The following is a 21,584-nucleotide window of genomic DNA, read 5'->3' as shown; positions in this document are numbered from 1 at the left end:
GGTTCGGGGAGCAGCAGGCGGTGAGGCGGGAAGGCGGTTGATGGAGGAACGCGAGAGCGGTGTGGGGCTGCAGCAAGCGGGGGAATCGGCCCAGAGCCTGCAGCCGGAGGTCGAGGTGGAGAGGCCGGGCCTGCAGCATAAACTGCTCCGGCTGCCGCTGAGCCGGATCAAGGGGCTGATGAAGGCTGATCCCGATGTGTCGCTGGCGAGCCAGGAGGCCGTGTTTGCCATCGGCAAGGCCACGGTGAGTGAGTGATGGCCACCCCGACCCCCTGGAGAGGGCCATCCGGCGGCTGCCAGAGGCCCTAACGGTCACTGTGACCTCCTCCCGGGTGCAATCAACTGGGTCTCTGCCCGCGTTCCTTCATTGATCATGGTCCCCAGCTCTGGGCTGGTTGGTGAAGGTGCAGAGTATATTTACCATAACAATCTCCAGGAGTTAAATTACAAATAGAGACTACACAAATTAAGAAAGAAATGTAAAATGTTGTACATTTTACCAGAACTTCTTTAGTGTAGCCCATTCCTGGATAATGGGTTAAACATCAATTACTCTAGAAACCTGGCCACTAAAATAAAACTCAAACGTTGGTGCAGTTTCTGAACCGGTATCAATATAACTTTTCCCCGTCACTGTAGATGCCACCAGATTAAGGAGCATTATCAAAAATAATAGAGCCTGACTTTTCAAAACAAAACTGACTCGTCAACATACAAAGGCTTCATCAGAGGCTCACTGATGATGTTGGGGGTCAAGATCAGTGCGGTGCTGGAAAAGCACAGCAGGTCAGGCAGCATCGGCGGAGCAGGAAGATCGAGCCTCAGGGTGGAGCGATAAATGAGGAGGGGGGTCTGCTGGCGGAAGGTAGCTAAGAGTGCAATAGGTGGATGGAGATAAAGGTGATAGGTCAGAGGGGATGGTGGCGCAGATAGGTGAGAAGGAAGATGGGCAGGTGGGACAGGTCATGAGGGCGGTGCTGAGCTGGAAGGTTGGGTCTGGGGTAAGGGTGGGAGGGAGAATGAGGAAACTGGTGAAATCCATGTTGATGCCATGGGATTGAAGGGTCCCAAGGTGGAAGATAAGGCGTTCTTCCTCCAGGCATTGGGTGGTGAGTGAGCGGCGGTGGAGGAGGCCCAGGACCTGCATGTCCTCGACAGAGTGGGAGGCGGAGTTGAAATGTTCAGCCACAGGGCGGTGGGGTTGATTGGTGTGGATGTCCTGAGATGTTCTCTGAAGCATTCTGCGAGTAGACATCCAGTCTCCCCAGTGTAGAGGAGACCGCATTGGGAGCAACAGATACAGTAAATGACGTGTGTGGAAATGCGGGTGAAACTTTGATGGATATGAAAGGCTCCTTTGTGGCCTTGGATGGAGACGAGGGGGGTGGGGAGGTTTTGCAGTTGTTGCTGGTAGGTGTCAGAAAGGGAGGGTGGGTAATTAAGGGGTGTGGACATGACCAAGTAGTCGCGAAGGGAACAATCTTTACGGAAAGCGGATGGGGTGGGGGTGGAAATATATCTCTGGTGGCGGGGTCCGTTTGTAGGTGGCGCAAATGGCGGAGGTTGCTGGGGTGGAAGGTGAGGACCAAGGGGTTTTGACCATGTTGCGTCTGAGGGGTGGGGTTCGAGGGTTTAGGTGCAGAGCATGGATGAAATGCGCTGGAGAGCATCATCAACCATGTGGGAGGGGAAATTGTGGTCTTTGAAGAAGGAGGCCAGTTGGTGTGTTCTATGGTGGAACTGGTCCTCCTGGGAGCAGATGAGGCAGAGGAATTGGGAATAAGGGATAGTATTTTTGCAGGAGGTAGGGTGGGAGGAGGTGTAATCCAGGTAGCTGTGGGAGTCACTGATGTTGTTACCTAGTATGGTGACAAAACGTCTGAAAATAAACCTTCTAGCTCAGCGAGCAAACTTACATCCAGAACCTGAGCTGCGAATCTTCTCAAAACTTGCTATCTTTTTCCATAAATCAGTCATGTATATCTGTTTGGCATTTTAGAAGTTCGAATTTTAATTTTTCAGCTTCAGTTAATTTATCTTGATGGATCACTTATACAGACTGATATGTTGATTCTGCCTGAGTTTGCATAAACATTAAATCCTTGATGACAGTGACATTGCTCACTTTGCATAAGAATGCGTTAATTTAGATTAAGACTTAAGGAAACTTCAATCTTGGCATCATTTTATTAATTGCTAATGAGGCAAAAGCAACCTGTCTCTGTGGGGAGGGATACAAAGGTTTGCCTGAGGGAGGAAATGCTGCTTCTGCTCAGGAAAGAGATTACAGCTGTATGAGAGCTGGAGCTGTATACTGGGTTCCTTGAGAGAGAGAGAGAGAATGTATACTGAACAAACTGGGTATCCCATTGACTGAACAATGTATTTGGTTTCTCCCAACAGGAACTATTTGTTGAAGTGATTGCGAAGGATGCATATTCATTCGCTTTGCGGGGAAAACGCAAAACTATCCAGCGAAAGGATGTGGGTGAGTCTGCCAGCAATTTGTTATTCCAGACTGCTACTTTGTTGTCATAGCATACTCAAGGGTCTTTGTAGGATTATAACATTTGTGAGTTTTAAAGTCATACAGCCATAGAGATGTACAGAACGGAATCAGATCCTTTGGTCAAACTCATCCATGCTGACTAAATATCCTAAATTAATCAAGTCACACTTGCCAGCGTTTGGCCCGTATCGCTTTAACCCCCTCCCATTTATATACCCATCCAGATGACTTTTAAATATTGTAATTGTACCAATTTCCACCGCTTCCTCTGGCAGTTCATTCCATACATGCACCACCCTCTTCATGAAAAGGTTGCCATTTAGGTCCCTTTTAAATCTTTCTCCTCATCTTAAACTTATGATCTCTAGTTTTAGAATCTCCTACCCTGGGGAAAAGACCTTGACTATTCACCCTATCCTTGCCCCTCATGATTTTATAAACTTCTTTATGATCACCACTCAGCCTCTGATGCTCCAGGGAAAATAGCCCCAACCTATTCAGCCTCACGTATACTCAAACCTTCCAAACCTGTGAACTGTGAACCTGCACTCCTTGTTTACTTTGTTTGGCAACACTCTCCAGGACCTTACCGTTAAGTGTGTAAGTCCTGTCCAGATTCGCAGCACTAAAATGTAGCACCTCACATTTATCTAGATTAAACTTCATCTGCCATTTTTGGCCCATCTGATCAAGGTCCTGTTGTACTCTTAGTAACCTTCTTCAATGTCCATTACACCATCAATTTTGGTGTCATCTGCAAACTTACTAACCATACTTCCTGTATTCACATCCAAATCACTTAAGTGCTGAGCTAAGTTTGTTTGTGGGGTGGGGGTGCAAAGGTGAAATAGTCAATTGTTGTTTTGTTTGCAAGTTATCCAAATTGCTAGATGATGTATTTTTATTTCTCTTTCAGACAATGCAGTTGATGCTACAGATGAATTTGCGTTTTTGGAAGGTGAGTGCTTCCTCATTGCTTAACAGCTATAACTTTATTTTGTCTGTCATTTTCTCCTAATCCTTCTGTCAATCCTTCTTACCCCCGGGGAGAAGGCATTGCTGCAACAAGGTGCAACAGACAAAATTATCTTAAGTTGAGGTACTAATATGAATTGTTGAATTCCACGATCTTTCAAGACTGTTGTTCATCTTTCATAGAAGCAATAATTGTACTAATACAATGTACCGTTCTATTCACTCAATCACTTCTCTCACCTATTCTTAAAAGTACTCTTAATCAATCTGTTGGGACATCTTTTTTATTCATGATGAGGGAGTCGCTGGCTAGGCCAGCATTTATTACCTATCACTAATTGCCCAGAGAGCAGTTAAGAGTTAACCACATTGATGTGGGTCTGGAATCACATGTAGGCCAGATCAAATGAGGACATTAGTGATCAGATGCGTCTTTGAGCTAACAGTCCAGCAATAATACCAATTGGCCATCATCACTCCTTAATGATGCACAGCTGACACACATGGGACTTGAACCCAGACCTTTTGGCCCACTGATGGGAGCATTACCTCTGCTACAAGATCTGCTTAACCTATTCTTAACAATTGACATACTTTTTGCTTTATTCATATTTTGGTATTGCACTCCCTAGCTTCACATTTGTTTTTAATCCTAACTAACTTGTTTATAATCTTCTTTCGTTCCCCTGTAAATAGTTTCTGTACATTGTCACACCTCTTTATGATTTTAGTATTTATCACATCACTCATAATTGTATTGTACCCAATTGTGACCTTTATGATTATAGTCACCATGCCATTTTGACTCTTATTTTAAACATCTTAAAACTTAGTATTGTATAAGCTTATCTCTTTACAGTCTTATCCTGCTGCTTTTAATGTCTTATTTATCTGAATTCCAAATCCCTCTTCATTTCCACATTGCCTGGCTTTCACTTCAATTACTAAGTTATTACATTTCTCGCTCAATTCTCCCTCTCAAACAACTCAAAATAATTAATTGACTGTGAACTACTTTGAGACGTGCTCAGATCACTAATGCGAAATGTTAATGCTGTTTGCTTCTTAGAATTAGCTTTACTGTCACATGTACTCACATGAGTACAGTGAAAAGTTTACAAGTCACTACTTACGGTACCATGTTAGGTACAAGAGTACTTAGGCACAGATTCTTAAGTATAGGTTCTTAGGGATACATTAGAAAAATTCAAAATCATAGGAATAAAATAAATAAATGAATGTGTTTTTAAATTAAGAATTGCAGTCCTTCCACCCCAGTCTGCGACAGTACCTAGCCTCCAGACTACAAAAGGAATAAAAAATTACATAAATAGAGTTCATCATCTGAACAAGAGGTCTACAACACAAATACACTGCTTTTGCAAGGTCCCCAGCCAGAAGTCTTTGCTCCAGGCACCACGTCCACCGAGTCCAAGCTTGAGGCACCACCACCATCACTGCATCCAAAGACCCCCCTGACTCCCCACTGCAGGCCTACCACAGGTTGAAACCTTTTTTTGGGCACAGTCATGACCAGTGACCCTCTGAGTCCAAGCACTAGGCCTACTGCAGTCAGGAATCATCACTCCGGGCACTGTCACCACTGCAGCCAATCAACATTTCTCCTGTTTCTCCATGACATCAGAAAATAACCAAAAATGTCATTTCCCCCTCCTATCTTTCTATCCTTCTTATCGTATCTATATCCTATACGCTATCCCTGAGCCACGTTTCTATAATAGCTACAATATCCCAGTCCCATGTTCCCAACCATGCCCTAAATTCATTTGCCTTGCCTGTCGGGCCTCTTGTATGGAAGTAATATGACCTGAGGGGTAACTTATTCATGCAGAGGGTGGTGCATGTATGGAACAAGCTGCTAGAGGAAATGATGGAAGCGAATACAATTATACTGTTTAAAAGGCCTCTGGATGGTTATATGAATACAAGGGGTTTAGAGGCATATGGGCCAAATATTGGCAATTAGGACTGGGAAATCAGTTGGGAGGAGTGGGATCAAAGAGTCTGTTTCCATACTGTATGACTGACTATCTAATGAAGACAAAAGGGAAAGAAAAGAAAAAGACAGCAGACAAGCTCCAGGCTCCTGGGGTTAGGACCCCACCTGTTGCATTGCTACTCCGCTGCCATCTTGAGAAGGAATCACAAATACTGTATAACTTTGAAATTTTTGGCCTCTGTTCATTTCATATTTTCAGCATTTGCAGTGTTTTGCTTTTGATTCAATTAATTTTTTCTTTCTCTCTCTCCCTCCACTTTCTTGCCCCCTCCGTCTTTTTCATCCTGCATGGTTACGCTTGTATGCCACACTTTATTTCATGGTTATCTTTCTTGATATAGAATTTTTTTTACTGGCACTTTTGTTGGCCTTTAATGGGAAAAGTAGTGTGAACGAAGAAAATTGGTTTCCACCCTGTTTGTTTTGAAATGATGATTCGAAATGATCTGATTGTTTGAGTCCCTAAAATCAGTTTGATCCAAGGAACGCCATTATTTTTCCCAGGTTCTGATGGTGCCGCTGCAACTCTGTAAAGGTGGGCTTTGCAATAGTCACTGTTTCTTGGACTGCATGTTGTTAACATAATTGCTTCCTGTGTGTATGTTCCAGAGAATTTCAGTGCACTTTATTCTTCCAGGAACTCTGGACTGAATTGGAACCAAGCTTCACAAGAGGCCAAATTGACAATAGATAGAGAGCTGTGTTCAAAGGTTCTCACTATATGTGTATGTATATTTTGTATAATCTGTAAAAAAGTTGTATCTGTAATGATTGATTCCAGATGTGAATGTTTGCAATTATATGACTATATTAAGAAGCTTTTGTGATTTTATCTTAAATACTGTCCTTGACTATAAGGCCTTTCAATCATGCTGCTGCTGAGGTTAGGATGTGCATGCATAAAACAAAATCCCAACACGTAACGCAGGATCAATAGTGTACGCAAAACAGATCATCACTTGGAATATATCTGTAATGCAAAGCTAGCATCACCACCTAATGATATATTATCTTAGAAGGTGTGCTGACACAACAAAAAGCTTCAGGGCACAGGCTTTTACATTATTGCAGTTGTACAGGATATGATCTGAAACCTGTACTGCTTAAGTGTGGAAACTTAACTGCCTTGACCCTCAGTTAATTCCAACCTGAAATATATTATAAGAGAACTACTATTCTATTCGTTCACGTTAGTTTCCAACTCACTTCCAGATGAACTTCCTGTGCATTGCAGGAGGGTGTTAATATTGAAATACAATTATGTAATTTTGTCAGTGATTTCAGACCCTAATGGTATTTATTCGACTTGAAGTCATCTTTGTATCACTACAGTACATGATGTCAAATAACACAAGTCATACTCTGCATCCTTTTTTTGTTTGAATCAAGATTACTCCAATCCCACAGCCCACAATCTTTCATTACCATCAACCAGTTTGGTCGCTTGTCTACCTGATAGTAATATACTTGAGGAATCCATTGTAATATCTATTTGTAGGGTTATTGGCCAGTAAACAGTATACCTGTTGCTACATGCACAAGGGATTTTGTGCTGTTCTATCAGCGCTGCAATATGGATTTGCTGGTGAAGGGTGAGAATTATAGGTCAACTTGTGTAATGTCTAATATCTTGATGACCTATTTTCAAGTGATAATCTTCTTTGTGTAATCCCTCATAACCTAATTCCACTAATTTAATGTGCCCTGTGCTGTATCATGTTTTGTCTAACCTCCCTGCCCCCCCCCCCACCTTCAAATTACAAGAATGCAAAAGTTCTTCAATAAATACTATTAAATTAACAATGACCAGAATTGTTAAACTGGATTCAAAGTTGGTCATAATGCCTGTTAATGCTAATGGCCAGGAAGAGTCCAGTTTAAGAGTCAAGTTTTAAAGGATAGTTATCAATTAAAGAAAACTGTGCTTTATTGTTTTGACTAAGTTCAATTTTTAATGACCTTTGTGATTGTTAGTTGAGTCCTTCACTTTGCTGTACATTTCCTCATGTGTTCATTTTGCCTGGTGGTACAATAGCTCATTCTTGATCTGAGTTGACTTTGTTTTCTCTCATCCATTTTCTATTTTCTTAGCTTTTGATTTCAGATGTTATTGGTCCAGGTCTTGTGCATGAGCACACAAGGCTGACCTTGTCAATGTTGTAACAAATGAAAATATATTAATGAGTTGGTTGGAGAGCTGAAGAAAAACAGGGCTGTGGTTGCAAAACGTAACAGTAAGAAATTCCTTAAGCATTTTATCCATGAGAGGTTTTTCAGAAGGAAGCTGGGAAACTTCATAACATAAATAGATTTAAGCTATCACCTGCTTAAGAATAGTAAGCATTCTACATGATTAAAGTTATCAATTCTAGACTGGCTGAAAGCTCTTATATTCGAATAAATGCTAAGAATAGATGGAACATATCCCTCAATACTAAATAGATAAGCTGTGTAATTGTAGATGTGATGTTGGCAATCATTGAGGATGTTGATAAACAAAAGGCAGAGACCATAAGATTTCAAACGGGTTAACATGATTTCCATATTTATACATATCCTTAAAACAGTCAACTAGAGCTTACGAATAGTATTCAGAACTGCTGCAGGTCTTTCTCTGCTTCTAAGAATGAGGTTTTGCTAATGTTTGGATTCTGGTAATAGCCTGAATATAGTAATATAGGTTGCTTCAAGCAATCAAGGTGAGGCATGCTTTACAACCTTTGTGCATGAGATTTTAGGAGAGATGAGAAAATGCATTTCAGTTTATGAAAGTGGGTAGACCAAGAATAATGAGGTGAAGGGAAGAGTGAAACAGCAAAAAAGAGCAATGCCTTTATGCCATTAGAAGAAAACAAACTGGAGTTTTGAGATAGTGAAAATAACAGAAAACCAGTGAAGGAAGATGAGAGTATCACTTGAGCAGTGAGAGAACTGAATTTCAGTTCATGGTAGAAATGAGAATTAATGAAACAGTGAAGATTTGGGAGTATAATAGTGGAGGTGGGAAAGTAAATTATTAACTAGAGTCTGAGAGAGTGTGTGATTGAAAGGTGGAAAGAGACAAGATAATATCAGTGAAGGAATGAAATAATACAAAAAATGAAGATAAATGAAACAAAACTGAGATCACGCTGTTTGTTCACATTTCATTCTTGTTTTAAAGTTTACAAATGTGTTGAAGTCACCAATCCTATTATGCTATATGTATTCTGTATAATACATCAATTTACATTAATCAATGCCAGAATTACTCTTGATCCTGATATATTGATACATCTGTATAACACTATATACACATTTACACATTTTACAACTCATTCTGCAGTCTGCACATGTTGCTTTAGGGAATGACCTTTTTCTTTAAAGCAATTGCTCAGACCAACACTTTTCTTGCATGGTAAGCATTTTTAAAACGATTGCTATTAACCCCATTGCTTTCAGATCTCCTGAGGATGCTGGTTTCTCACCTCAGGAGCCAGACGTTATGCAAGACTGGGATGGTTATGAGAACTCAGTGAATGAGGGGTCAATAATGAGTTAATGGCACCCACAGCTTCCAGCAACCATGTCATCATACTGTTTCAAGACTACATTTTCATCATCATCAAAATAGAGAAGATTAATGGAGAAGAGTTTGTCTGGGATACAGCACGGAGATGCCACATCATTGGCTAGTTTAAGAGCATTGATAATAGACTGGACAGTGGCATGGTTGGTTGGTCTCATATTTTGGCCCAGTGGGAAGAAACATGCTCCTTTACAATGATAAGCATTGTAACCTCGAGGGGAGATAATCCAACCAGACCAGCCAATCTCTTCAAAGTCTACATATAGAGGATGCCTTTGACATGCTTGGAAATGCAAGGACCTTGTGTTTCGGTTCTGGCTTGCTTTGTTCTGGAGTGTTCTGTGAGAGAGAAACGGAATCTCTGTGGCCATATCTGTAAATGTGGAGTATAATGAGTTAAGTCATCTCATGTATTCAGGGGCCATTTATAAAGAAAAATCTTTTCTTGCCCTTATAAGATTCCAGCACCATTTGTATTTTTTTAAAAACAAATGTTGTAGACTTTGGCATTGTGTACTTTCAGCATTTTTCAATTACAGAGGAGCTGAGATTATCCGTCACTCAATTATCTGAATATTGGATAATCCGGCAAGATTGCAAGGTCCCAAAGCTCGACTAAACTATGTTATCCAAAATTTGATTAACTTAATGAAATACTCCCTGCCCGTGTCCTTCGGATAATTGAAGTTCCTCTATATTTCAGCTGCGGAGAAGGAAATAAACTTAATCTGACCTGAAACTTTTACTCTGTTTCTCCTTCCAAAGGAGACTGTCAGACCTAAGTATTTTCTGTTTTTATTAATGCCCTCTGTATGTGTTCGTCAGCAAGGATTCTTGACTGAAACTAGTTTTTGGAAAGTTAAATCTTGTTGTGCTGGATTATGGTAATACTCCAAGCAAGGAATCTTTGAATTTTTTAGATTAATCTCTTAAACAAGCATTACTACCGGGAGGTAGAGGGAGAGAATAGCTTTGCCTTTTACACCTGTTATTGATCTGAAATCTATACTCCAGGTGTTGACCTACCTTTGAGAGTACTAACAACTTAAAACCAACCATGGATCTGTCGGGTAGATACAATAGTGCTTTATGGTTCAAAACAGTCAAGTGAGAGATCAGTTCCAGTGCATGTCTGGCAGAAACTTCACTGTTTGGAAAGTCTAGCTCACTGTGTCTGAATCTGCCATCTGGAATGAGGGATTGCAGTCATGTTTTCAAACTCCTCCCACATAACTCTGCTAATGACTCACTCAGCTTCCTTGCTCTTTTTGGCATGGTATTACCTTCCAGTCAGCCACACATTGACTGTTACAACTGGCATTACTCCGATTCCTGTTTTGTAGTAAGTATTTGAAATAAAGGAAGAGCCCTCATGTCAGTCAATCCATCCATTGTAAAACCATATAGTTTTCCCTTACTGTGAACAGTACTTTGGGTGTTCCTGCAATAGATGGACTGCACCTCTTCAGGGTGGCAACTCACTAACATCTTAGGGCAGTTAGGGATGGGCAACAAATGCTTGTTTTGCCAGTGACACCATCATCCCATGAAAGGTGTAAAAAAAAATTACAATAGTTCTGCAGTGCCTCTTCCAATTCACCGCAAGCATTAGTTGTCTATTCAGGGCCAAAGTCTTCTGCTAAGCACTTAGATGTGGGTTAGATGCAGAAGTAATTTAGAATTTTAAAAAGCCAATAGCTACATGGGACGTAAGGGTACTAATTAGGTTTAAAAATAAATAGTTACCAGGTAAGGTGAGGGAGAATGAATTGGCTGTCCTGTTCTTTATAGTAGTAAAGTGATTGCACTGTTTTTGTGGTTTTTCACTTTGCCTCAGTCTGGCAGTCCTGAATTTTGTCTGAACTAATGTATCAAATTAAGAAGTAGACCTATAATTTTTCATGTTGTGTCCGGCTGGGCAGCACACAGGACAGATGCCATAAGAATTTAAAGTTCATTACTTTTATATAAATGAAGAGAATTACACTTTTAGCTCTTAAATAAGTTTGAAGGAAGACTGTCAATAAGTGACCAAAATGAGACTGAAACCAACTAGTTAAAGCAGGAGCCTAATGACAGCTTTTTGTAAATGTGTTTAAACAGAGTACAGTAGTGAGGTGGATCTTTGGTACCAATCATAAGGACTTTACCTTTTAATGACGGGGAAGTGGTAATCCCTCTCCTCTCCTCATCTGTGAAGAGGACCAGCATTGGTTGCTTGCTGCTGTGATGGTCTCTCCCTGTGGCAAAACGGACAAAATGATTGCTGGTCTGCTGCCCAGCCAGAGTTTGCACAATGACCATCAAGCCTTTGTTGCTCTTTGTATCCTGTGTCCATGCATATACCTGCACAAATAAAGAAATCTTCCATCAATCTAATACAGCAAGTGTTTCATGCAGGTTATGGTTCCCTCTATTGTACCTCATGAACACTGTCAAGTCAGCTGCAGCAGATGTCAGAAACAGAACAAAATTCCTTTTACTCATTCCAAGCTATGTGCCTTCACCATCAACCCCAGAACAACAGCTCCTATTGCACCAAAGAGATATTTCCATTTTCCACTTGCGACACTGATATATCAGGTCATTGGGCTCTGCATTGTTCACCTATCTCAAATAAGGAAAACCCTGATCAAGTTGTCAATACCTTTGAAAGACAGCTTTTTCATGTCCATTACATGCAAACCTATCCACTTTGTGTGAAGTTCATATCATATGTCCTTTTGTTTTGTACCATTTAAAACCGTTCTTGCTTTAGTATCCTATCACGTATTTAAACATAGAACAATACGGCACAGAACAGGCCCTTCGGCTCACGATGTTGTGCTGAACATTTGTCCTAGCTTAAGCACCTATCCATGTACCTATCCAATTGCCGCTTAAAGGTCACCAATGATTCTGAGTCTGCCACTCCCACAGGCAGTGCATTCCAAGCCCCCACCCCTCCCTGGGTAAAGAACCTACCCCTGACATCCCCCCATACCTTCCACCCTTCACCTTAAATTTATGTCCCCTTGTAACACTCTGTTGTACCCGGGGAAAAGGTCTCTGACTGTCTACTCTATCTATTCCCCTCATCATCTTATAAACCTCTATCAAGTCACCCCTCATCCTTCGCCGTTCCAATGAGAAAAGGCCTAGCACTCTCAACCTATCCTCGGATGACCTATTCTCCATTCCAGGCAACATCCTGGTAAATCTCCTCTGCACCCTCTCCAAAGCTTCCACATCTTTCCTAAAGTGAGGCGACCAGAACTGCACACAGTACTCCAAATGTGGCCTTACCAAGGTCCTGTCCAAGTCATTAAACAGTGCATTGGATTAATTTTATCAGTGTCATTGAATTTACATAAGGCTCGAGTCACTGTTTTGAGGTTTAAGAAGTCATTCCTGAGGAACTCAATTGTTGTGGATCAATCCCATGATTTAACTATGTACCATTCTGTAGATTGAATATTACTTTCCTTTCTTTATAGCCAAAACAGGGTGAAATTTATTTTGCAATTTTCGCACTATTCGTTCTGACATAATTGACTGGTTGGATATCTGCTGTAAAACTACAGATGTTAATCCAGTGTAGTTTACAGAGTCAATAGTTTGATTATTTCTATACAGCATTCAGTGAGCTCTTTATCCTCGCACAGACCCCTAAATTTGTTAACATGGTTCATTATACCAGAGCACAACTGGCATCTGTATGCTGGTTAGTATGCACATTCTGTTGGAACGTATTGTTAAAGGCTGAAATACTGGTACTGTAACTCTTACAAATAAAAGACAATAACAAATAAGAGTTCTAAGATTGTAATCTGTGTAGTTCCATATCCCTAACAAGGAGAAACATCTATCTAACACCTAACGTGTCAAGTTATAACAAGATTCTGCGCAATTACTACAATATATTTTTCTATTTTATATGAGAAGGACCGTAATGTTTAACTTTAAGTGTCTTTATTTTTCTATTTTGTACTTGAGTACATTGTATCTGATGATTTTGTGCACTTTTCACTACTGTATATCTGTACATGAGTATACATTACAATCTTATTGTAAGTTACTCCTGAAAATCTAACAGGCATTGGTTCACTTACTGCTGATACAGCAGCAGTTGCTGTGAGTATTCTCTCAGCTGTAATAATCAATACAAGTACTGTACATAGATGTTTCTGTGGACTGTTTCTATGGAACAGAAGGCCATTCATCTCATGAATGGTGGATTCCCATAGAGTGGTCTCATCAGTCACATTCCCCTGTTTGATCCCTGTAGCATTGCAAGTTTATTTCAATTACCCATACAATTTCATTGGTTGTTTCCATGTCTACCACACTCCAGGACGGCAAGTTTCTGGCTATTACCACTATTGGGTTTTTAAAAAATGTTCTTCATCTCATTCTCCTCTGTTCCCGAGACTTTGTACCATCAACTAAGGGGAAGTGTGGTTGTTTTCTTGTCTTAGCTTATTTACTCAAATTGTGATCTTAATTCCTCTGTATTATCCAAGGAGAACAGTCCCAAGCCTTTGCAACCTAACTTTGTAAGTCTCCTCTCTACCCTCTTAATGGCCTTCCCATCTTTTGTCAAGTGAGGTGACCAGAACTGGACACTAGTATAATTGTGGCCTAATCAGAGCACTATAAAGATTGAGTGTAACCTCCTGTAGATTTAATGTAGGACTTTCAAAAAGCTGACAGAAACAGGAAGAAGTATTTGTGGAAACTATTGGATTTTAAATTTTAGCAGTAAACCCTATTTTAATGGTCTCATTTAACATAATGTGCTTTTTACTGTTCATGTGATCTAATTAAGAAATATGAGGGCCTTACAACAAGGAAAATGTATTTCCTTCATAAATCATTCTACACTAACATTACAAGGTACTCTCCAAGCCACTCACTATCCTGACTTGAAAATATATTGCCTTCCCTTCACTGTCACTGGATCAAAATCCTGGTCTTCCATCTCTAATGACATTGAGAGTATTAATGTATCATGCCAAATGATTGTGAAACAATTTGTTTGGACGCTAACAAGATAATGGTACTAGTTGACATGGTTCCTGTTGCATCTTACTAGAGGGCACAGCGATTAGTGATATTGTGGGTGTATCATGTTTCAAAAGTTATTCCTGTAAGTTTTATTAAATGTTGTGATCCAATGTAACTTACAGCCTTGGTGATTGTGAAGACCTCCCATGTGCTGTCATGGACTGCCAGTATTCTGGATGACAGCAGTCGTAATTCCTCTGCTGTAGATGTGTTATTACTGTCCAGTATCTGGTAGACACTGACCTAAAATAGAGTTTACAGCTCAGACAAGTTGTTGCAGCTAATTATATTTCAAAAAAAAACCCAGAAAACAAAGTAAAATCGCTGCACTGCTCTTGATCATGAATGATTTCCACATTCTTTACATCTGGTTGCAAAAACTGCTTTGTTTCTTACATGGTGCAGCAGTGCACACTGACGTGGTGACATATTGCTTACTTCCTGCCCAAGCCAATTATTCCTACCTGTTTTATCATCTCAGTTTTTATGTTGTGCATTCACGCTAATATTCGACCAGTTACGCTGCTGTATGTGAAACGTGGCAGAATCAGTGTAAACAATCAAATCGTATCAAATTCAGATAAAATTTTCTTCTTTAAGTACAGCAGCTGACGTTTTGGGGTCAGCTTTAACTTTGTGAAAATGGGTGATCAGGAACAAGCAGTCTGTCATAATATCTATTTAGAACTAATAGAGAATGGTGTTAAATGGCCGTGTCGTTTCACCCATGGTGGGATGACTTAAACTGCAGAGAAACGGTTTTGGTTTCTCAATTTTTCCCGAGTGTTTACTGAATTACGTTCTGACTTTTATGCCCCTTTGAACTTCTTTCCGGCTTGCCTGCCACTGCTCCTCTCTTTCTTAGACCTGAGGACATTCTGAGTGAAACGATTCTCTCCCTTATTATGGGGTAGTGTCGTTTTGAAGAGCCTTGCCCCGCTCTTACCTGACAGAAGTGTTGTTGCCTTTCGTACAGGTTTTCCTGAAAGAGTCGACCTCTCAATTTGAAGAGGTGCAGCTGAGCGGTAAGAATGGTTTCGCTCTTAGCCACACTGGACAGGTTGAAAAAGAACTGGAACTGCTGGCTGCGAGCTGGGAAAGAAAAAATGTAAAGATGAGCAAAGTGGGGTGGGGGAGTTGTCAGTAACCACGTCTTTACTTAACACAACATGGGTCAGCTAGGCTCTCACTTCTATCCAGGAAGCTGCGCACCGTGTTTCCCACGAGTAAGTCAGGTTGCTTGGTAACTCCGTCCACGTCTGCAACTGCATTGTAAAGGTCCAGCATATACTGAGGGGGCTGGCGGGCCCTCTGAGGGGACTGTGGGGCGTCCTCCATCCCGAAGACTTCGAGCAGCCTCTTCAGTGCGTGGGATCGGAACTGCTGGTTGTGACCGGGCAAACTGGCGGCGCAGTTCGGCCGCAGGGACATCAGCAGGAGCAACAGCGAGGCTCCGAGTCTATAGCACATGGCACACTGTCAGCCGAGAGTGGGCAGTGGTACAGCGGCCACCGAAGGAGCCGCAATATACTGAAAACCCACCCCCTGTGCAGCCCATTAGAGTGGAATATGCAAACGGACAATTACTGAGTGTGAGGGATCGGCCTCTCCTGCTAACGAGGTGTGATTCCAAAGCCAGGAAGGACCTTGCTTTTCAAGTGTAATACACATTGACCCTGGCCCCACATGAAGAGCCTCCCTCCTGATTGTATTCGCACAGTCGGGGCCACTTTGTAAACCCTTGAGTGATTAATTTTCGCTAATGAAACCATTAGCTGTACAAACAGAGGGTGCTGACATTTTTGAAAGGGACAAGGTCAGAGCAATAGCTTTTACAAACAGGTTAAAGAGTGGAAAGGGAAAATTAAACTCAAGAAAGATTGAATTGGCAAAGTATGTTGGATCCTGTGGGACAACATTCTATTGCATTTCACACATAACAACAAATGTAATGACATTTGGTCCATCATATATAGAAAGAACTTCTGAACGAAGGCCGATTTCTTTTGGAAGGAAGGAAAAAAGATACAAATCTACATACTCTTCTGCAATAAGGGAGATTGCAGTGTCAGTTCACTTAGTCCAAGGAAAATGTCTTCATGCTTCAGATTTGTAATGTTGCCCTTCCACCTCCTTTGGTTTTCCATCTGCTCTGGGCTTCGTTACCCAAACACACTGCGGCATTCAAATGGATTGTACTAACATTAGGTGGGAAATGAAGACCTGTATAATGCCATTCATGGTGTGAAACTCCTTTTACAGCTGAGGAAATACATTAGAAGGCCTTTGGTGGTGTTCTAATGAAAGAAGTGTGTCTGGCAATATGTGTGCAGCAAAAAAAAAGCAACACGTCATCTCTTTTTTAAAATACTGGTTGAAGGATATGAAATAGTCAGATATTGGGAGAATGATGCTGTTTTTCTTAGGGTAGTGGGGTATTTTATGTCCACCTGAAAATTAATACAAGACTGTAGTTTTATATCTAAGGTGGAAAATATAACTGCAGCAATCCCTCAGTACTGCATTGGAGTGAGACTTAAACCTACAGTCTCATGTCCCAGAAGAGAGAGTGCTACTTTTGAGTCATAGTATACCAGATGATAACACTGCAGATGTAAAAATGAAGCATCTAAGTGACTATACAGTGGTTGAGGTGATATTGCTGTTTGGGCTAGCTGAAACTTGTTGGTCTTCCAGTGTAATGAGTTGACCATAATTGAGTGTTGCAGACTGGCATGTTCTAAGTCCCAGGACTATGTGATGAAGGATGCACTAAAGCTTGGGGCAGCTGCTGCCAAGACGCAGTGGAAAAAGACCACAGTCTAAGGTCTTCCAGCTAAATTATAATGAGAGGTTGTTTATTTTTCAGAACTTCTCTGTGTCTCAAAATGAACAGAAATAATTTTCTGCTTTTATAGAAAATGCTTTTTTTTGCAACTGTCGAAAAGCTGATAATTGTCAAAATTCCAAAGTTTTGTTTCTTTATCTCTGCAACGATTGTACAGAATTGATTTAGAATATTTGTATATATTTCTAGATGATTTTTATCAATAAGTATATTTTTCAATAAAAAGTGGTTGAAGTGATGATCATTACTGACATGCAGTAACAGTACTAAAAGCAAAATACTGTGCATGCTAGAAATTGGTCTCAAAAACAGTAAATGCTGGAAACAGCAGATCTGGCAGCATTTTGTGACAGTAAATTCCTATTGAGTAGCTGATCATTTCTCTGGATTAAGACCAAGATTGAACATTATGGCTTCCATTTTATGCTTCTTGGCTTTCTTTAAAAAATTCCAAAATAGTGGTTTTGTGAGGTGATAGAGCTCCAGGGGCAGCAAACAAAAATTAAAAGAAGAGAGAACAACAGCTAGATAACTAAGACAAACAAAAACCTGATAACAAACTGAAAGGTATGATTGTACCTGAAGTAGAAAGGGGTTGGGAGAGTAGAGCTTTATGTCAGAAAGAATGCAAATGAATTTGGTTTCTAAAAATGTCCTTATCTCTCCTGATTCTATATCCAATAGGAAAGAACATCTTTCGAAATCTCTTACAAAAGGTACCTGTAATGTGACAAGAGTGAGGATCACTTCCTCAAAGCCATGATAAACCAAGCGTCAAAGATCAGATTCAATCGGATTTGTCCTTGTATTTCTTATTCGCAGATTTGCTCTCTGTGAATTGTTTGGGCTTGGAGGTTTGCACAGATCTTATTGCTTACAGCATGCATGCCCAGCCTTTTTACTTGAGGGGCCACATTTCAATTTCTCCCTCACTTTGGGGGAGGGTGTGTAGTTCAGTGAGCAAATTTCAGAAAGATGAGGTTGCTCACAACAGTAAACAACATGTGAATCTCAGGAGATCCAAAGCAATAAAATAATAATTTAACTGAATAATTTTAAAAAGTCCATTAAAAAGTGCCAAGCCTCAGAGCCAACTAATAAGACCACTCTTTTGCCCTTGGAATTTGGGGGGCAGTGTGGATTTGGAAGTGGATTGTCTTTCAACTTGAAACTTAATTTGCTGCAAGCCTTGTAGATAGGTTTTGCAGATTGGAGGGTGGAAAGAAAAAGTAAAGGACAGGTGTATATATGTCTCATTCTTTCTTAATGACCCACTCATCCCAAAAGATTCCCTAGTGGCTCTTTAGTTGAACGTATTGAGCAGCAAACATTGGAGAGAACTGGCTTCTTATTGGAGTAACGGCTGCTTGCAGAATGTTCAAGTTACACATGCCCATATTTATAAAAAGTCTCATCATGCCATACATCTGGGCAGGTGGGACCTGTTGAATAAGCCTAGACAAGTATTTAGTACCTTGAACCTTTTTGCAATCAAATCAAGACCAATCTTCAAATCAATACCATCTTTGGCACATTTAGATTAGATTAGCTTCCCTACAGTGTGGGGACAGGCCCTTCAGCCCAACAAGTCCACACCGACCCTCCGAAGAGTAACCCACCCACACCCATTTCCCTCTGATGAATGAACCTAGCATAATGGGCAACTTAGCGTGGCCAATTCACCTAACCTGCACATCTTTGGACTGTGGGAGGAAACCGGAGCACCCGGAGGAAACCCATGCAGACATGGGGAGTATTTGCAAACTCCACACAGACAGTCGCCCGAGGCTGGAACCGAACCTGGGACCCTGGTGCTGAGCTACCATGCCGCCCCCAAATGTAATGATTTAATTTGATGATTTTATGGAATAATCCTGACAATCTCAATTTGAAACATTTTAATTGCCCCAGCATCCTAGGCTTTTGGGGAAAGGAGTGCCACATTTCAGCAAACCTGGTATGAAAATATTTGCTCCTGAATGACGAGGCAGCATTTTTAAGATTGTCCTGAATTTCTCTACTGGGGAAATACCTTATCTGTATCTGCAACAAAAATACCAGAACTGAAATAACTCTCAACCTTTTAAACTCAAGGTAATGCAAATCAATCTTGATGCAATTGTCCTCTTTATTTAAACTGTTAAGCTCCAATAGCATTTTGATTAATCAGTGCTGTAACCCCTACCAGGTTAATGCATCCTCTACACCTGTAACTGGAAGATACACTCCTTTGTAAGTTTGCTGTCATGCGAAGTGATCATATATACTGCATATTTTCTTATCGTAGATCAAATCTTTTGAAAGAGATGAAATAAAGTTTCTGGGTTTCCTTTACATTGTTTGTTAGGTGACAATGAATGTTCACTCCTTACCACTTCATTTGGGACATTGAGGCCAGTAGTGAAAAAAGACGAGAAGTACTAAAATAGCAGATTCCCAGCAAAATCAGCATGCAATAGAAATTCACCAGGCTAGGCTGAAGAACCTGTTGGGAATCTCAGCAGTAATAGCGGTGAAGCATTAACTTACTGGTAAAAGATCAGAAAAATAGAGTCTTTATGACCGTAACCCAGGCCTGATTTCTAATCCATCTATTTGCTTCTGGTAAACTCCACACTTCTGGCATAGTTTCATAAAAGGTCGACAACTATACCTTCACTTTAGGGAATCCCTGAGGATTGACAATGACTTGCTTCTGCTCCAGTTTGAAAGACTGTTTAGACTAATCTGTAGACTCTATCATGGGTGGGACAGGTGGTGCTTGAAATGTTGGATGGATATTTGGAAATTTGTGTACTCCCTTCAGCACCTCAACTTCCCCGAGCACATTCCTGGTGAAATCACTGGATGTGCTAGCTGCCCTCATGAACTAGCCTTCTCCCTCTTCTTCAGTTACAAGCCAGGGTCTCTCATGGCAGGGATGTTTGACCTTTCAGATTAGCTTTAAGGACATCCCTCAAATATCTCAGATTCTGCTATAACTGTAAGTAAAGGTAACTGTCACTCCAAGCAGAGCAATTGCAATCAGGAGTCTGGTGTCGGGGATACGAATGATGTGTCCCACTAGCAGAAATTGTTTTTTAGTGATTAGCACCTTGGTGCTGAGCAAGTTGACCTGCTACTAATCCATACAGAGCCTAGATTTGATCCTTGGTGAGAAGAACTTTGCATGATGTTTATGTGGTGTAACCAAATTGTTTATGTGGTGTAACCAAATTAGTGTGACATTAGTAACTCGAAGTATTGCCATATAACTTTATTGGTCAGTGCTTTAAGTATAGGAGTTGGGATGTCATGTTGCAGCTGTATAGTACATTAGTTAGTGACTTTTGGAATTCTGCAGACAAATCTGGTCTCCCTGCTATAGGAAGGATGTTGTGAAACTTGAAAGGGTTCAGAAAAGATTTACAAGGATGTTGCCAGGGTTGGAGAGTTTGAGCTACAGGAAGAGGCTAAGTAGGCTAGGGCTTTACAGAGGTTTATAAAATCATGAGGGGCATGGATTGGGTGAAGAGACAAGGTCTTTTCCCCAGGGTGAGGCAGTCCAAAACTAGAGGGCATAGGTTTAAGGTGAGAGGAGAAAGATTTAAAAGAGACCTAAAGGCAACTTCTTCATGCGGAGGATGGTGCCAGTATGGAATGAGCTGCCAGAGGAAGTGGTGAAGGCTGGTACAATTACAACATTTAAAAGGCATCTGGATGGGTATATGAATAGGAAGGGTTTAGAGAGATATAGAACATAGAGGTTTACAGTGCAGTACAGGCCCTTCAGCCCTCGATGTTGCGCCAACCATGTCTGAAGCCCATCTAACCTACGCTAGTTCATTTTCATCCATATGTCTATCCAAAGACCATTTAAATACCCTTGAATTTGGCGAGTCTCCTATTGTCGCAAGCAGTGCGTTTCACACCCCTACTACTCTGAGTTGAGAAACTACCTTTGACATCTGTCCTATATCTATCACCCCTCAATATAAAGCTATGTCCTCTCAGGCTAGCCATCACTATCTGAGGAACAAGGCTCTCAATGTCTACCCTCTCTAACCCTCTGATTATCTTGTATGTCTCAATTAAGTCACCTCTCAACCTCCCTCTCTCTAACGAAAACAGCCTCAAGTCCTTCAGCCTTTCCTCATTAGATCTTCCCTTCATACCAGGCAACATCCTAATAAATCTCCTCTGGACCCTCTCCAAAGCTTCCACATCCTTCTGAAATTACAGTGACCAGAACTATATGCAATACTCCAAGTGAGGCCGCACCAGACTTTTGTACAGCTGCAGTATGACTTTGTGGCTCCCTCTCTAATAAAAGCTAACATACCATAGGCCTTCTTAACAAACCTATCAACCTGACAGACAACTTTCAGGGATCTATGTACATGAACACCAAGATCTCTCTGCTCATCTACACTGCCAAGAATCTAACCATTAGCCCAGTACTCTGCATTCTTGTTGCCCCTTCCAAAGTAAATCACACACACCTTTCCACATTAAACTCTATTTGCCACCTCGCAGCCCAAATCTGCCACTAGTCTATGCCCTTTTTTAACCTGCAACATCCTTCAACATTATCCACAACCCCACTGACCTTAGTGTCATCCACAAATTTACTAACCTA

The 21,584-nt window shown here is 41.0% G+C and overlaps 2 protein-coding genes across 5 annotated transcripts; one reads left to right on the top strand and one right to left on the bottom strand.

Moving 5' to 3' along the window:
* pole4 (polymerase (DNA-directed), epsilon 4, accessory subunit) lies at positions 1 to 9,529 on the top strand. 3 transcript variants are annotated; one of them, XR_011964018.1, is made up of 5 exons: positions 1 to 244; positions 2,404 to 2,488; positions 3,426 to 3,467; positions 6,142 to 6,229; positions 8,946 to 9,529. XR_011964018.1 is itself a non-coding variant. In XM_072593992.1 (5 exons), exons 1-4 carry the CDS (start codon positions 41 to 43, stop codon positions 6,035 to 6,037), a joined length of 360 nt encoding a protein of 119 aa, XP_072450093.1. In that variant the 5' UTR covers positions 1 to 40; the 3' UTR covers positions 6,038 to 6,039; positions 6,142 to 9,529. The 3 variants fall into 3 exon arrangements, 2 of the variants coding, with proteins under 2 accessions (XP_072450093.1, XP_072450095.1); XM_072593992.1 differs by adding an exon at positions 6,009 to 6,039 and having other exon boundaries at positions 6,142 to 9,529; XM_072593994.1 differs by having other exon boundaries at positions 6,142 to 9,529.
* Positions 8,022 to 15,795, bottom strand: admp (anti-dorsalizing morphogenic protein). 2 transcript variants are annotated; one of them, XM_072593990.1, is made up of 5 exons: positions 15,309 to 15,795; positions 15,065 to 15,210; positions 14,239 to 14,361; positions 11,223 to 11,418; positions 8,022 to 9,445 (listed from the first exon to the last, which is right to left on the bottom strand). In XM_072593990.1, the coding sequence occupies exons 1-5, from the start codon at positions 15,586 to 15,588 to the stop codon at positions 9,042 to 9,044; spliced, it is 1,149 nt and encodes a 382-aa protein (XP_072450091.1). In that variant the 5' UTR covers positions 15,589 to 15,795; the 3' UTR covers positions 8,022 to 9,041. The 2 variants fall into 2 exon arrangements, with proteins under 2 accessions (XP_072450091.1, XP_072450092.1); XM_072593991.1 differs by lacking the exon at positions 14,239 to 14,361.
* Positions 15,796 to 21,584: the final 5,789 nt, after the last annotated feature.

This window comes from Chiloscyllium punctatum, chromosome 24, assembly GCF_047496795.1.
Source record: "Chiloscyllium punctatum isolate Juve2018m chromosome 24, sChiPun1.3, whole genome shotgun sequence".
In the NCBI taxonomy this organism is placed as follows: Eukaryota; Metazoa; Chordata; class Chondrichthyes; order Orectolobiformes; family Hemiscylliidae; genus Chiloscyllium; species Chiloscyllium punctatum.
Note: the sequence above shows the minus strand (reverse complement) of the source record. Positions and strands in the feature narration are given on the sequence as shown.

Excerpts from the sequence above, each read along its gene's own strand:
- pole4 (XM_072593992.1), top strand. The coding sequence starts at position 41 with ATGGAGGAACGCGAGAGCGGTGTGGGGCTGCAGCAAGCGGGGGAATCG. Across the intron at positions 2,489-3,425 it reads TATCCAGCGAAAGGATGTGG|ACAATGCAGTTGATGCTACA; the intron begins GTGAGTCTGCCA and ends TTTCTCTTTCAG. Across the intron at positions 3,468-6,008 it reads TGAATTTGCGTTTTTGGAAG|GTTCTGATGGTGCCGCTGCA; the intron begins GTGAGTGCTTCC and ends TATTTTTCCCAG.
- admp (XM_072593990.1), bottom strand. The coding sequence starts at position 15,588 with ATGTGCTATAGACTCGGAGCCTCGCTGTTGCTCCTGCTGATGTCCCTG. Across the intron at positions 14,362-15,064 it reads GGCAACAACACTTCTGTCAG|GTCAGTGTCTACCAGATACT; the intron begins GTAAGAGCGGGG and ends ACTCTATTTTAG. Across the intron at positions 9,446-11,222 it reads CACTTCCCCGTCATTAAAAG|ATATGGCCACAGAGATTCCG; the intron begins GTAAAGTCCTTA and ends CCACATTTACAG.